Here is a 17,103-nt window from a genome sequence, read left to right on the forward strand (position 1 = left end):
TTGTCGCTGGAGAAGCAGTGAGGTGGCCACACCGAGTTGCCTATGCAGATCATAGTCGCCTCGAGCACCATGGTGCCGCCGCTGGGCATGTCGACGTCGTGCTGTTGAGGGCATTCGAGCTGGCCTGTAGAGGATTTTGATCCTTGAATGTGTCAAGTTTCCTCCATGGGGGCGCGTCAGCGCACCCGCGGGTGTAGCCCCCGAGGCCTTGGAGGAGTGTTAGCACTCGTCCAAGGGCTATAGACGTCGCCTTGCGTGGTTGCTTTATCGGGGAGGTTGCTCAGCTTCCTTTTCAGCCGGCATCGGCGTTCCTTTCGGCCAGCCTCGGCATTTTTCATGCTGGCGCAGCAACTCGGGGTCCTGTCTAACCATCTTGTGGGCGCGCGTTAAGAGTGGGGTTTTGGCTAAACACGTGGAGCTTCACAATCGACGGTTGTCGATCCACTCGAGGGTGCGGCCTGAACCGCGGTGTGCGAGGAGCCCCCGAACCCTGGCCTGCGTGAAGGCGTTCAGGGGACCCTCGACTTTTGTTAGGACCCTCGTCGTCCTTCCGCTGGGAGGAGGGGTGAAGCACACCATGCTACCCATGCCCGGGCCGTGAGCCATGGTCGCCTCATTGAGCTGTTAGCGGGTGGTTTAAGTGGATGTCCGTGCCCTATTCGATAAGGGTCGGCTCGTGGTTCGTGGACACGTCACATAAAGCACTCGCAAAGGTTCGCTAGGCGGGGCTCGGACCCATTCGATAGGGTCCGAGGGCTCGATGCTCTCCCTCGATGGGATCCCCCTGCTAGGCACCCTCAACCGACCTTGAACACTGTGTAGGATGTCTCGAACTTTGTGTTCGAGTGTAGTTTATACAGAACATCCATGCAGTCCCTGACTCTAGTGATCTGGGGCGCCTGTCGAACCCTCGACGGGCCAGACTTCGAACCCTTGATCAGTAAGGCCTCAAAATTGATTTCCTTCGACGGTAAGGAATCCCCGGGGGGAATATTTCATAACGGTTCGCTAAAACGGCACGGAGTCGCCGGTTGTGTGCACGAGTCTCCCGCTAATCGTAGGCGACGTGGCCCAGTACGCGCAGGCTGCCTCGGGTAGGCGGAGCGGCGTGGGCGGCGGCTGACGTATGGAACAGTACTACAGTTGCGCCACGCCCGTTGGTTACCGCGCCGTAATTATTGCCAAATGCGCGCGTGGGGGACTCCACGGTCATGGGGCTCAGCCGTCGGCGATAGCAAAACCTACCACATTCAATGCGGTGGATTTGGACCACGGCGGCGAATCCGCCCGTCTTGATGGATAAAAGCGAGGAAGGGGGGTTTGTTTGGGCTCACCTGGCCACTTCGCCATTGTCTCCCCTGCCTTCTCCGCCTCCCCTGCATCCTGAGCCCAGAGCCGAGAGTGAGAGGAGGAAGGAGGAGAGAGTGAGAGCGCACCTTAGCCATCATAGAGCTTGCCTCCTCGCGTTCCCCCGGCAATTCGAAGCGATGTCTGATGTCCAGGAGCCGTTGCCGTGGGGGAGGTCCACCGCCACCGTGGCGGTCTTGGAGCAGCTAATCGCCGACAGGCTGCTGCTGGTGAACATCAACTCGGAGCGTCCGGCGTGGATTCCCCCACGGCCGGAGAAGACCGAGCCGAATCCTCCCGACGGCTACATCGTGAGCCTCGTGTGGCTCCACGAGCGGGGATTCGGCGTCCCCGTCGGCAGATTCATGCGGGCGCTGTGCGAATACTAAGGAGTGGAGCTGCACAATTTCAACCGCAATTCCATCTCGCAGATGGCGGTCTTTGTCGCTGTCTGCGAGGGGTATTTGGGAATCGAGGCGCACTGGGATCCATGGATCCATTTGTTCCGCGGCGAGCACTACATCGAGAACGTGCGGGGCCAGCCGAAGAGGTTCGCCCGCGCCGGCGGTCTGATGCTCCACTTGTGCCCAACCTGGAAGAATTTGTACATCCCCAACACGATGACGACGAACAACGCCAGGTGGACCCGAGGGTGGTTTTACCTGTGCAACTTCGGCAACCGGCTCCCGGCGTTCACCAACAAGGTGCTCCGGGAGAGGCAGGAGAAGTGGGACTGGGGGGTATCGCCCCCACCACATCAGGCCAGGCTCGAGGTGCTCACCAACTCGTTGCGGCATCTGGCGAGGAAGGGGTTGACGGCGGCGGCCGTCATCGTGAACTTTCATCGGCAGAGGGTGATTCCTCTCACAGAGAGGAGCCTGTCGATTTTTGACCTCACCCCCGAGGCCCCGGGCGTGGGCTTGAGGACGTCGTACGTGTTTCTCCCCGTGACGTCGCTGCTCGGAGGGCGAAGAATGCGGTGGCGGAGTTCCCCGACAACCCAGACGATCTCTGGGGGATCAAGATGCGCCCCGAGACGGGGTACCTTTCTGTGGTGAGTTCAAGTTTCAATTCATTGTCGATTTGTGCTACTCCTCTCCTTACTCCTTGATTCTGACTTGATTGCATTTTCCAGGAGTGAGCCGCAGGGGCTACACCTCGAAGCCCCCGGTCCTGGAGGAACGCGAAGTCAACCTCTTGCACGGAGAGGCGATGAAGAAGCAGAAGGACGCGGCGGAGGCAGCCGCCGCCAGAAAGAGGAAGAGAAAGGAACAGCACGAGAAGGAGTGCAAGATTGCATGCGCGGAGGGAAAGCCGCGGCCCGCCACGCCCGAGTCCACCGAGGAGGAGGAGGACGACTCCTCGGACGCCGAGCTCAACTTCTCGGACGACGACGAGGTGGCGATAGGCGCGGGTTCCCCGCCGGTCTATCGAGGGGCTGGCGATGAGGATGTGCTAGTGACGCTGGGTGAGGCGAGGCTCACATCAGGGTCGTTGGTGGATCCGCCTCTCGCAGGGGTGGGGCGGAGGCCGCCCGCGTCGACAGCGGGCGGGAGGTCGTCCGCGCCCGCGACGGGGCAGAGGTCGCCCACGCCGGGGGCGAGGAACAGATTGCCCGCGCCAGCGACGAGTGAGAGGACACCCGTGCTTGTGGTGTCGACGGGCGGCGGAGGGTCCGTGGCGAGTGCGGAGACGCCCGCGCAGACGGCTTCAAGGCGCCAGGCCGACCCGAGGGTGGCGCCCTCAGGCCAGTCATCGAGAGGCGTCAGCGTGCCGTGGGCCCGGAGGAGCGGCTCGTGCAAGCGCAGCATGAGCGCCCGGTCAGAGTAAGCGATCTTGATTTTATCCTTCGCATTCATTTAATCAACCCCCCAATCCTGCTAACTTCAGCGTTTCCTCCCTGATCACCCAGTTCCGGGGCCATCGGCAGGGATGCAGCCCAGCTTGCGCCGACCAAGGCCCTCAAGACCGGGGCGCGCGCAACGCCGCACACGGCGCCGCAGCCCCTGCCCGTAGTGGACATAGTGGCGGAGGCCGCGAAGCTCCAAGAGGCGATGGCCCGAGTGGCTCAGAAGGCCCAACAAGCTCGAGCGCCGGAGAGTGGGGGCGACGCTGCCCTGAGCGGCGTTGTAACAGCTGCTCAGGCTGACACCGAGGGGGAGGTCGGCTGGGGCAGCGCAAATGACGCCACCCGGACGGACGTCTAAATCGAGGCCGGTCGGGGCGACGTAGATAGCGCCACCCAGCCGATTGCAGGAGAAGGAGCTGGTGGGGGCGTGCAGGAGTGCCACGCCAGCCAAAGAGAGGCGGAGACCCCCGCCCCCGAACCCCGAGGGCTGGGGTCGAAGGTGTCATGGAGGAGTCGGCGCCAAGGGCACCTGCAGTGGAGGAAACCTGCATCCCGGAGAATGCAAGGGCCGGGGACGAGGGTGTCGTTGCAGCGGTGACAGCGCAAACGGCGCCGAAGAACATGGTGCCGGTGGTGCAGCTGCTGGAGAGCAGCGACGAGCTCGGGGACTCGAGGGACATCGACCTTGCTGCTGCTGCCAGCGCCGCCGACTGGATTACCGAGTTCGTGTCGGCCTCCAAGGTGATGCTCAGCGCGGGGACGTCCGAGGGGCCCCGTCACGGGGCGATCATCCAGTCCGGGGTCCCCTTGGAGTTTCTCCGCAACGAGCAGGAGGAGGAAGCCGTCTGGAAGGCACAGTTTGAGGCCGGCTCTCAGATTCTGGACCACCTCGACCGCGCCTTGGATCTCCATAGGACGACGGATTTCCAGATCAGCAACGTAAGCGCGTTTCCCCTGGGAATTGCTCGTGTTCGGTTTTGTTTTCGTGTTCTTTACTCACGCTCTTCCACTTGCAGCGGCTGCGGGACATCTCGCGCAAAAAGAGCGCCGAGCTGACCCGGCTGTACTCCCAAATGCGCTGGCTTGGGCAGTACAACGCCGATTTGGTGCTCCGGAATATCGATGCCAACACCTAGTTGACCAGTCTGGGAGTGGGCCAGCGCATGCTAGAGGAGGAGCTGGCGCGTTGGAGCAGAAGACTCAGGAGGCCGAGACGCAGACTGCCGAGCTGCAGCGTGTTAGGACGGCGCTCGAGCAGAAGGAGGCCGAGCTCCAGCGCAAGGAGGACGAGCTCCAAGGCAAGGAAGCCGAGCTCCAGCGCGAGAAGACGACCGTTGCAACGCTCACCGGGACCCTCGAGGAGAAGGGCAAAGCCCTCGAGGAGAAGGAGGTGGTCATGCGAAACGCGGAGGCCGCCCTCAAGGAGAAGGAGGACTCCTTGTCCTCGCTCGAGGAGGCCGCCCGAGTCCAGCAGGAGGAGGCACAGAAGAATATCGCGTGTGAGTGTTCGAAATTTCGCTATTGTTTGATTCTAATTTATCGCAGCTTATCTTGGTTCCTCTGATCAGAGCTGAGGTAGAAAGTGGCGGACGAGACTGCGGCGAAGGAGGCCGTCAACACCGCACTCATGGCGGCGTAGGCTGAATACGCTGAGCTGGAGCGGACCGCTGTGAGCGTGTGCCAGGAGCTCGAGGGGGACGGCGCCGTGTTTGGTAGCTCGGTGATCAGCCGCCTGCGAGCGCTAGGTGGCCGGATCGCCGAGCACGCCAAGAGCACCTTCCACCTCGGTGTCCTACGAGCCCTTGCCGTGGCCACAACGCACTACATCATGGACCTCCAGAGGGTATCGTCGGGGTACGTGGTCCCAAACGACGCCAACCCGGACACTGCGTAGCTGCTGTACTGTCTTGCATTGTACTGTGCGAGAGCATTGTACTGTCTTGCACCGGGGGTGACTGTAGTAGGGGGTACAAGCGAGGCGAGAGATGGAGGGAAGCTCCCAGGTCTCTGCTAGAGGAGGAGTTGATTGAGGCGAGTGCAAATATCGGGGCTCAGAAGAGTGTATGTGTTCTGTGGGTAGTGCAGAGTGTGGTGTTCTATCGGATGGGCCGACCTCCCAAGATAAAGCCCGCCTCCTCCTTTTATAGTCACAAGAAGGGGTGGTGTACATACACAGGAGATCGTGGAAGTCGTCGTCTTCTCCTCGAATCACGCGGGTGCAGTGGTCGAGCTCTGTAGAAAAGTACACTGTGGGGTATGGCGTCTGGCGTGGCAGTCGTCCTGGGCGTCGTCCTTGGTCTTGCGGAGATCGCGCCGGCGTCCTTGTGGCTCGAGCAGACGGCGTGGTCGTTGCTGTAGGGGGTACCGTCCTCTAGGCGCGGCGTGGCAACGTTCCGAGGGTCCTGCAGGCCAGGGTCTCGTCTTGGTCAAGGCCAGAGCCGCTTCCGAGGGTCGTGCCCATGCCGCTCGAGGGCTCCGCGGAGGGGGATGTTTGAAGGAGGTATGGGAAGTTGGCAGTGCAGCGGCAGGAGCAGTACCGAGCACGTCATGCATTGCGTCGCAGGTTCCCACAGGGTCGCCACAGCGTCCGGAATGGTGGAGCAGTATCCGGAGTTGGCGGACGGGTGAGCGGAAGGGTCGTTTGTCCTTCCTGTCGATGGGTGGCCTCGAGCGAGGCGGAGTCGATCCGCCCTCTCGAGGGTAGGCTCGCTACACTCGAGCAGGGCGGAGACGCGGGGCGCGGTCGAGGGTCTCGGCGGGGAGCCCTCGAGCGAGGCGGAGATCGCCCCGGGGTTCGAGGGGGGTGCGGATGGGCCGCACTGTATACGTGGGCCGCGTATTAGGCTTCTTTGAGTCATTTCCTTTCTTCCAGATTGGAAGGAGACTGTAGTCTTTTGTGGGCCCGGTTGGCTACATGTGTTTGCATTTTTAGGGCAATTTTAGTCCCATGATTAGAGTGCCCCTTATCATGGTACCCGACAAGTGGGCACTTGAGATATGCTTCAGTGAGCTGTTAATAAATAGTCCCTTTAATATATTTGTGATTTCCCATTTGAGAGAGGCCGTGGCAAGAGAAAACTAAACGTTTTACTACAGATGCGATAGTGAGATGAAATTCATAACTTTGTCTACATTAGTTATTCAAATATTTAATTTCAATTTAATTATTCAGCATTTTTGCGACATGCAACCACAAGCCCTTTGAATGCGAACAGGCATAAAGTAAGTGCAAGAGTAGTTTTAGCATATTAATTAACAAAAGTAGACAATCTGAAAGCTGAAAAAAAGGACATTAAGGCGCAGCACGAGTTCTTCAACGATCCCTTCATTTTTGGTGAATTCATTTGGTTCTGCTTCGCTTGTGACCTCTTAGAGCAACTCCAGCAGGCTTTTATTTGGGTGACTAAACTCACATTTTAGTCATTTTGTTCAAATTTTCATCTCCAGCAGGGTCTCTATTTGGGTGATTAAAATGAGGAGTGACTAAATTTCCTCTCCCAACCCCTCAATTTGGTCACCCTCTACTTAGGCTACCAAAAGTAGGCAACGTATGCTATGGAAACCAGCCTGCTGTGAAAACCCGTGCAAACCACGATAAAAAAGTCGTCTAAATTTACCAAAAAAATTACACATGCAGATGATATGATGACACACGATCTTGTAAAATATCTTGTCCAAACTCGACTTCGTTTGTGAGATATAAAAATAACAAATTTCTAACAAATCATCTGACAGCTTTCTGGGTTGAAATTTGTTATTTTTATATCTTACAAACGAAGTCGAGTTTGGACAAAATATTTTACAAGGTTGTGTATCATCATATTATCAGCATGTGTGATTTTTTTGATGAATTTAGACGACCTTTTTGCCGTGGTTTGCACGAGTTTTCACAGTAGGCTGGTTTCCATAGCATACGTTGCCCCAAAAGTAAGGTTCACCATTTTTTAGTCTATTTAGTCGGTGCTGTTGGAGTAAAAACTACATTTTGAGTGACTAAATTTAGAAAGTGGGCCAAATTTAGTCATTCTACTGTAGTTGCTCTTAGCATCACATTTGACCCGAAGCCTTCAGCAAATTGCTGCACAGAACAAGTTTACTGTTCAAGCTCTTATTCAAAACTAGGCTGAAACGAGTACAAGCCTCCCTTCATGCAATTCTCAGAGACACAAACATGGAAGGTTCAGATCTTATGAACAAGAATCTGAGCACCGTACTGGGGTCGGAGGTTGAGCATTAGCAGTGGCGCATGAACATAGGATGGCGAGAGAACAAACGCAAACCGCTGAAGGATCATTGCAAGCGCCACCTTTGCCTCAATCATGGCAAGATTCTTACCAACGCAGTGTTGGAGTAATGGGCTTGGCCCATTTATTCTAAAGCAATAAAAGAATTTAAAGCTCACTATTAATGCTAGGGAATCAATGTTTAATTCCGTACCGGGAATTGAGGAGGATCTCAACCGACTTAAAAGGTGGACTTCTTGTACACCACTTGTGAAGCCGGTAAGAGGAGGACGGTGAACCACACGCGCGCGCGCTCGCTCGCCTCGCCGGGCCGGGCCGGGCCGGGCCGAGGCCGAGGCCGAGGCGCGGCGCGGCCGGCCGGGCGGGCGGTGCGGCGTGGCGCGGTATTTTGCCGTTGACAGCAATTAATCGTGCGATTAAACGTGCAATTAAATCTGTAATTAATGGCCATAACCGCATCACCTAAATGACTCTGATGGTGTCCAGGTTCAACGAACCTGAGCACCTGAGTCACTATATAAGGAGTGCCATGCCCCTCATCCATCCTACACCAGAGCACTGAGGCAACTCGGCTCCTCTCTTCTCCCTCTCCAGTTGAGTCACTATATAAGGAGTGCCATGCCCCTCATCCATCCTACACCAGAGCACTGAGGCAACTCGGCTCCTCTCTTCTCCCTCTCCAGTTGCAACAACTGAGTTCCCCAACGCTAATCTCTGCGCGCACAGAATTAGCGTGAGCCTTGAGATCCTGCACGGGATAGGCGGGCAATCAGGTTTTTCGCGCAGAGATTAGCGTGAGCAGGCCTCCGAAACCTTGCTCGCCTTGAGATCCTGCACGGGATAGGCGGGCAATCAGGTTTTTGCTGCTCAAAAATACTAAGGCTTTGCCCGATTGTACGACTACTTCCTGGTGGACGAGCCGAACAACTACGTCGACTACATTCTGGTGGCCGAACGACTACGTCGACTACATCTTGGTGACCGTTCGTGGGACTGCACTGCGAACATCTTCCTGCACCGATTTAGTTCGACTACTTCGACTGAGGCCAACCGAGTAGATGTCTACTCCAGTTGGTAACAGCGCAGCCAATGCCTCCGGCAACGGCCCCGCTTTAGGGTACTCCCTAAAACTTTGGTTATTTATATTGTTTATGCTTATATGTGTGATAAGTATAAACATGTTCACATGTTTTATTTTACTCCTTAAAGTCATAGAAATATTGCTAGTTTATACATCTAATTTTGGAATTAAAATATACCGAAAATTGCCTAGATTTCTAACATTCCAAAAACCTGACGATGTTAATAGGCTTTCGGTATCTAGCTTTGCTGCATCAATCAAACCATCACCTTTTGATGGTTCAAATTACAAACGTTGGCAAGAGCGGCTTATACTGTGGTTAACACTATCGAGAGTGATCCATGTGAAAGAGGGTAAGCCTGAACAATTCTCTCCAGAGGAAGGGAGTGCGTTCGATGAGGCTGATATCCTCTTTCGAGGCTTGATCATTAGTGTTCTCGGTGATAATCTGGTGGATTCTTATATCCGGCTGCCAACTGGCAAAGTTTTGTGGGATGCTCTTGAGGCTCAATATGGAGTATCTGACGCCGGGAGTGAGTTGTATATCATGGAGCAGTTCCTTGAGTACAGGATGGTCGAAGACCGTTCTGTAGTGGAACAGGCTCATGAAATACATACTCTGGCAAAAGATCTCAAAAATTGCAGCAAAGAGTCCCCATGTGTGTTACCCAATAAGTTTGTGGCTGGAGGTATAATCTCTAAGCTGCCACCTTCTTGGAGGGACTTTGCTACTTCTCTAAAACATAAGAGACAGGAGTTCACAATAGATGGACTCATAGGGACTCTTGATGTTGAGGAGAAGGCGAGAGCAAAGGACATACGTGGGAAAGGAGTTGTTGGTGCTTCAAGTGCCAATCTTGTTCAGAAGAACAACTCCAACAAGAACAAGAAAAAGCCACCGCAGAACCAACCAAAGACTAAGAAGACAACCACTTTTAAGAAGAAGAAGAAGACGGGAGCTTGCTATGTGTGCGCTAGTACGGATCACTTTGCTGCAAAGTGTCCGAACCGCAAAGGCAACAACTCCGCCAACATGGTTATTAGCGAGCCTGGAGGAACTTCGGGGTACGGTAATTTATTAACTACTGTTCTTTCAGTCTTTGGTTCACCCGAGTGGTGGGTTGATACTGGTGCTAATATTCATGTTTGTGCTGATGCTTCTTTGTTCTCTTCTTACCAGACCGGCGGGACTTCCTCCTTGCTGATGGGGAACGGATCACATGCGCGTGTTCTTGGTGTTGGTACGGTAAATCTGAAGTTTACTTCGGGGAAGACCGTGCAGCTGAAGAACGTGCAGCATGTCCCCACCATCAAGAAGAATTTAGTCAGCGGCTCTCTACTGTGTAGAGATGGTTTCAAATTAGTCTTTGAGTCCAATAAATGTATCTTGTCTAAGTTTGGTACTTTTGTTGGAAAAGGTTATGAAAGCGGAGGTTTGTTCCGTCTTTCTTTGTCAGATGTTTGTAATAAAATTGCATACAATGTTATTAACGTTGATGAAACAAATGTTTGGCATTCGAGGCTTTGTCACGTTAATTTTGGTTGTATGATGCGCTTAGCTAATTTGAGCTTAATTCCAAAGTTCACTTTTGTCAAAAATTCTAAGTGTCATGTATGTGTTGAATCAAAACAAACTCGTAAGCCTCATAAGACCGCGGAGGCAAGGAGCTTGGCACCCTTAGAATTAATTCATTCCGATTTGTGCGAAATGAATGGAGTGTTGACAAAAGGTGGTAAAAAATATTTCATGACTTTGATTGATGATAGTACTAGATTTTGTTACATCTATTTGTTGAAGTCAAAAGATGAAGCTTTACACTACTTTAAAATCTATAAAGCTGAAGTAGAAAACCAACTTGAGAGAAAGATCAAAAGAGTTAGGTCAGATCGTGGTGGTGAGTATTTCTCAAATTTATTCACTTTATTCTGCGAGGAACATGGTATTATTCATGAGAGGACGCCTCCCTATTCACCTCATTCAAATGGGGTTGCCGAAAGAAAGAACCGCACTCTAACGGATTTGGTTAACGCCATGTTAGATACAGCGGGACTTTCCAAGGAATGGTGGGGTGAGGCTATATTGACTGCATGTCATGTCCTAAACCGTGTTCCTACAAAGAATAAAGAGATAACTCCTTTCGAGGAATGGGAGAAGAAAAGGCCAACACTGTCATACTTACGTACATGGGGTTGTTTGGCAAAAGTAAGTGTGCCAATAACCAAGAAACGTAAGCTTGGACCTAAAACTGTGGATTGTATCTTTCTAGGTTATGCTATTCACAGCGTTGGATATAGATTTTTAATAGTGAAATCTGGAGTACCTGACATGCATGTTGGTACTATAATGGAGTCCAGAGATGCTACATTTTTTGAAAACATTTTTCCCATGAGAGATGAAACAAGTTCATCTAGGCAAGAGTTCATCAAGGATGATGGCTCTGCTGAGCCGATAGAACACAATGAACATACACTTGTAGAAAATTCTGAGGAGGATAACAATGATGCTCCGAGAAAGAGCAAGAGACAAAGGACTGTAAAGTCTTTTGGTGATGATTTCATTGTATACCTCATAGATGATACACCCAGAACCATTGAAGAGGCATATTCATCTCCTGATGCTGACTATTGGAAGGAAGCAGTAAGGAGTGAGATGGATTCTATTATGTCTAATGGAACCTGGGAGGTCGTTGAACGTCCTTATGGATGTAAACCGGTTGGATGCAAGTGGGTGTTCAAGAAAAAGCTTAGGCCAGATGGTACTATTGAAAAGTACAAGGCTAGGCTTGTGGCCAAGGGTTATACACAAAAAGAAGGAGAAAATTTCTTTGACACTTATTCACCAGTTGCCCGATTGACCACAATTCGAGTGTTACTTTCCTTGGCAGCCTCTTATGGTCTTCTCGTTCATCAGATGGACGTTAAGACGGCTTTCCTCAATGGAGAGTTAGAAGAGGAGATCTATATGGATCAGCCGGATGGGTTTGTATCAAAGGGTCAAGAAGGAATGGTTTGTAAGTTGTTAAAATCTTTATATGGTCTCAAGCAAGCGCCTAAGCAGTGGCATGAAAAGTTTGATAGAACTTTGACCTCTGCCGGCTTTGTTGTGAACGAAGCTGACAGATGTGTGTACTATCGCTATGGTGGGGCTGAAGGAGTGATTTTGTGCTTGTATGTGGATGACATACTGATCTTTGGCACTAGCCTTAATGTGATTAAGGAAGTCAAAGAGTTTTTATCTCAAAATTTTGAGATGAAGGATCTGGGAGAAGCTGATGTTATCCTTAATATAAAGCTGGTAAAAGAGATCAATGGTGGGGTGATTCTTACACAGTCTCACTATGTGGAGAAGGTGTTAAGTCGCTTTGGTTATAGCGACTATAAACCTGTCTCAACACCATATGATGCCAGTTTAATTCTTAGAAAGAACAAAAGGATAATGCGAGATCAGCTGAGATATTCTCAGATCATTGGTTCATTAATGTATTTAGCGAGCGCTACAAGACCTGATATCTCGTTTGCTGTAAGCAAACTGAGCCGGTTTGTTTCAAACCCGGGAGATGATCATTGGAAGGGTCTTGAAAGAGTAATGCGCTATCTGAAGGGGACAATGAACTATGGAATTCACTACACCGGGTACCCAAGGGTACTAGAAGGGTATAGTGATTCAAATTGGATTTCTGATGCTGATGAGATAAAGGCCACAAGTGGTTATGTGTTTACACTTGGTGGTGGAGCTGTTTCCTGGAAGTCTTGCAAGCAGACCATCTTAACGAGGTCAACTATGGAAGCAGAACTCACAGCATTAGATACCGCCACTGTTGAGGCTGAGTGGCTTCGTGAGCTCCTTATGGACTTGCCGATAGTTGAAAAACCGTTACCGGCAATCCTAATGAACTGTGACAATCAAACGGTAATTGTCAAGGTGAATAGTTCAAAGGATAACATGAAGTCATCTAGACATGTGAAAAGGCGGTTGAAATCTGTCAGAAAATTGAGAAACTCCGGAGTTATAGCCCTGGACTATGTTCAGACGGCTAAAAATCTGGCAGATCAGTTTACAAAGGGTCTTTCACGAAATGTGATAGACAATGCATCTATGGAATTGGGCTTGAGACCCACGTGAGTCATTCTATAGTGGAAACCTGTCCTATGTGATCGGAGATCCCGTGAATTAGGATGGTGAAACAAAACTAAAGTCTGACTGTGAGAAGAGAACCTTTGTGAAAAGGGCTCATTCCGTGTATAAGGTGCATTTCTCTTCTAATCTGTATGGCAGGTTGGTCTATACCTTAATGTGTGCCAGGTGGTTTCTTTTAAACAAATGAGTTGTTTTCTTGAAACAAAAGATGTTGTCCTACAGAACATCTGAAAGGAACACACCTATATGAGTTTGACCACTGGTCATGGTCTATGAGAATTGGGTATTCTCTAGAAACTCATGAAGGGCCTGGAGTATGACTTATAAACTCCAAACCGCGGGGATGCTTTTGCAGCCTAGTACCAGTGTAGGGCTCTGGTCAAACTTGTTTGCACAAAACTGGCAATTCAAGGCATAGTCCATTGCACAGTTGTGAATAAGTGTAGCCTTTGTCCTAGATGGAAGTTCAACTTAACAGTCTCTGTCGAATACTGGTATATCAAAGAGAGAATGAGGGTATTTCTAGTGTGGCTTGAATTTCTTGGTGGGGATTGTTGGAGTAATGGGCTTGGCCCATTTATTCTAAAGCAATAAAAGAATTTAAAGCCCACTATTAATGCTAGGGAATCAATGTTTAATTCCGTACCGGGAATTGAGGAGGATCTCAACCGACTTAAAAGGTGGACTTCTTGTACACCACTTGTGAAGCCGGTAAGAGGAGGACGGTGAACCACACGCGCGCGCGCGCTCGCTCGCCTCGCCGAGCCGGGCCGGGCCGGGCCGGGCCGGGCCGTGGCCGTGGCCGTGGCCGTGGCCGAGGCCGAGGCCGAGGCCGAGGCCGAGGCGAGGCGCGGCGCGGCGCGGCGCGGCGCGGCGTGGCGCGGTGTGATGTGATGGCTATTTTACCGTTGACAGCAATTAATCGTGCGATTAAACGTGCAATTAAATCTGTAATTAATGGCCATAACCGCATCACCTAAATGACTCTGATGGTGTCCAGGTTCAACGAACCTGAGCACCTGAGTCACTATATAAGGAGTGCCATGCCCCTCATCCATCCTACACCAGAGCACTGAGGCAACTCGGCTCCTCTCTTCTCCCTCTCCAGTTGCAACAACTGAGTTCCCCAACGCTAATCTCTACGCGCACAGAATTAGCGTGAGCAGGCCTCCGAAACCTTGCTCGCCTTGAGATCCTGCACGGGATAGGCGGGCAATCAGGTTTTTGCTGCTCAAAAATACTAAGGCTTTGCCCGATTGTACGACTACTTCCTGGTGGACGAGCCGAACAACTACGTCGACTACATTCTGGTGGCCGAACGACTACGTCGACTACATCTTGGTGACCGTTCGTGGGACTGCACTGCGAACATCTTCCTGCACCGATTTAGTTCGACTACTTCGACTGAGGCCAACCGAGTAGATGTCTACTCCAGTTGGTAACAGCGCAGCCAATGCCTCCGGCAACGGCCCCGCTTTAGGGTACTCCCTAAAACTTTGGTTATTTATATTGTTTATGATTATATGTGTGATAAGTATAAACATGTTCACATGTTTTATTTTACTCCTTAAAGTCATAGAAATATTGCTAGTTTATACATCTAATTTTGGAATTAAAATATACCGAAAATTGCCTAGATTTCTAACACGCAGATCGAAGGACCAAGACTGAAGGGGAAGTACGCGCCGAGGTGATAGCTCCCACCGTCAGCAAACCTTGATGGATTAAACTCGTCAGCATCGGTGCCCCATACGTCCATGTCACGGTGAACGTCGATGATGGGGAACTCAAGCTGCGTGCCAGCAGGGATGTCAAGTTTACCCAGCCTGACATCCCTTGTAGCAGTCCTATTGACAACCACCGCTGAGGGATATAGCCGGAGTGTTTCCTTTAGCACCATGCCAACCTGAAAGATCTCATGCCAACATTGCAATTTGCAAAAAGCATTGTTACTCATTAGGATCAACCAAGGGGGTAACAAAAAGGACATGAACAGAGATGTTAGTATACAAGACTCACAATTTTGAGATTGCTCAGGTTTTCTGCGTTCGGCTGCTCAAGTTTCCCACACACCTGAAGAACTTCATCGCGGGCCCTGTCTTGCCACTCTTGATTCTGTGCAAGAAGAAGCGTAGCCCAAGTCAACAACTGAGCTGTTGTTTCCTTCCCGGCAAAGTAGAGTGCCTTGCACTCATCAATTATCTCTTCAACTCCCATTCTGAGTTCGCTCTCCGGTTTGCTGGCTGACAGCATTAGCCCAAGCAAATTTTTTGCATCCTCACACTTCCTTCCGTTGATCTCGATCAACTTGCGCAACGAACTGCGCAATTCCAAGTCCAGGCTCCACCGCCTCCTGTTCTTCTTTGTTGGCACAAACCTGTGAGAAAAGACTGTGATATGTTATGTTTGAAAACTAGTAAGCTTCAAAAAGGAAAGAGGCGAAACCTCACCTGAAGCCAGGAACATAAAGTGTCCTCATTGCAAGAGCAACAAGTTTCATCTGCTCTTCTTGCAACTGAAAAATCCGATTCCCCTCCTTATAGCTACTTCCAAATGCCACCCGGGAGATGACATCTGCACTCAAAGTGTGGAATCCTTCGTATACATCTACCTCGAACTCGGTGCGGCTTTCGCGAATTTCACCTTGGACCTCCCATCTATCCAGCATGGACGAGGTGCTGGCTGCTATCTCCGGTATCCAAGCCTGCACAAGGGTAAAGATTTCTTGAGATAGCGAAATCACCAATGCTCATGACGTCGAGGATTGCACTGTCAGTTCGTCCACCTTGACCCTCTCCTTGTAGAACGCCGGCGCGATCACACGGCGGTGGCGCGCCCACTTCTCCCCGGAGAGCCCTATCAGCCCCTGGCCGAAGAGCTGCCGCGCGAGCGGGTTGCCGCCGTCGGAGCCGGACTTTTCGAAGGCCCCGCTAGCGTCGGCCATCACCGCCTTCACGACCTCCGGGTCGGTGACCACCAGCCGCGGCCGCGGGCCTAACCAGTAGTCCAGTACACGAACGGGCGGCCGTAGCGCGCCGCCCACTCGTGGTAGTGCGGCACGACGCGGGCGGCGACGGCGGCGTGGCGGAAGGGGGCGACGAGGCCCGGCGCGGACCGTGCGGCGGCCTCCAGCATCGCGCGGAACTCGGGCGCGTTGCCTGAGAGCAGGCGGCGCGGGGGCCCCGCGATGCCCTGCCGCTGGAAGCGGCGCTGCAGGCCGAGCGGGACCCACATGAAGCAGTACAGCAGGCGGGCCGTCAGGATCGCGCACGGCGCCGCGGCAAGAAGCACCAAGAGGAGCGCCGCTGACATGGCTCGCTCGAGCTCGCTCTACTGCTGTGCTGTGCTCCTCGGCGGCCGGCCGCTAGGCCTTCCTGGGTTTGGCTCGCTCTCTACTGCTCCTCAGATGCAGGCATGCAGCCTGCGCTGCGCGTCGTGCTACCTCCTCGATCGATCTCATTTCCGGGGTCATTTGATTCTGCTCATGTGCGTCTCCAACTCGTTATTGCCTTAGCCTGGTTCTGGTTAGTTTAAAGCTGCATAGATATTAAACTGACGGTACTGTACGAATCAAGAAAGATATTAAACTGAAGGTTTAGTACAGTGGTACTTGTCCATCGAGATTCGAGTTCTCAACTCGTCACGGCACGGGTGCTCATATTTTCTAAAAAGTCAGCTCAATTTTTTTATTTAGATGAGCAGTCTAATACTAAATTAACGCTAGCGTGTACAAAAGTACATAAAAACAATGATGGAAAGTTCTTAGACTATTTTTTATTACGAAATATCATCATTACCTCTATTATTGCATAAAACAGAACATAAAAATTACCCGTGAAGGAAAAAAAAACACAAATCTCATTTATTAAGGTGTACAATGGATTAATTGAGCTAGCCTAGAGAATAAATTGAGCTGACAGTTTATTTAGGGTGTCGAACAATCAAAGTTGACTATTTGGAGTAATAGATTGACCTTTCCAAATTAAGACACTCCATCCATCTCAAAATAAGTGATCATTTAGAAAATTTCAAACATGTTAGTAATAGTAAGAAATAACTTTGTTACTCCTAATTACTTATAGCAGTTGCGTTGAAAATTGCATTGTTTATTTAGTTCTCTATATCAACAAATGTAAATGTATAGGATTTAGAAAAGTAGCATCTACTAAGTATTTGATTGGCTCCATGCTCTTCTCTCTATATTTTTAGAATTACATATTTCTTTAATTGATCTCACTAGAAGCTAAAACAATGTGGAACAAATTTGAATGCTAAATGATGATGTATTTTGAGACAGAGAGAATATATATTATGAATTTATATCTTGAGCTGATCCACTCGTAGAATTTAGCTGTTTTTTCTTCCAGTTGTTTCTGTTTCTTTGATAGTTGGAAGTTCTCCAAAACTATGAAAGGCTGGAGGGCTTTGTACCAACCATTCTAGT

At 51.0% G+C, this 17,103-nt stretch overlaps 1 protein-coding gene and 1 pseudogene across 1 annotated transcript; one reads left to right on the forward strand and one right to left on the reverse strand.

Moving 5' to 3' along the window:
- The first annotated feature begins 2,559 nt into the window (after positions 1–2,559).
- On the forward strand, positions 2,560–3,177 carry LOC120700786 (circumsporozoite protein-like). Its single transcript, XM_039985011.1, has one exon. The coding sequence runs from the start codon at positions 2,560–2,562 to the stop codon at positions 3,175–3,177; it is 618 nt and encodes a 205-aa protein (XP_039840945.1).
- Positions 3,178–7,325: 4,148 nt separating this feature from the next.
- Positions 7,326–16,042, reverse strand: LOC120701365 (annotated as a pseudogene).
- Between the last annotated feature and the right edge of the window lie 1,061 nt (positions 16,043–17,103).

This window comes from Panicum virgatum, chromosome 3K (assembly GCF_016808335.1).
Source record: "Panicum virgatum strain AP13 chromosome 3K, P.virgatum_v5, whole genome shotgun sequence".
In the NCBI taxonomy this organism is placed as follows: domain Eukaryota; kingdom Viridiplantae; phylum Streptophyta; class Magnoliopsida; order Poales; family Poaceae; genus Panicum; species Panicum virgatum.

Excerpts from the sequence above, each read along its gene's own strand:
- LOC120700786 (XM_039985011.1), top strand. The coding sequence starts at position 2,560 with ATGAAGAAGCAGAAGGACGCGGCGGAGGCAGCCGCCGCCAGAAAGAGG.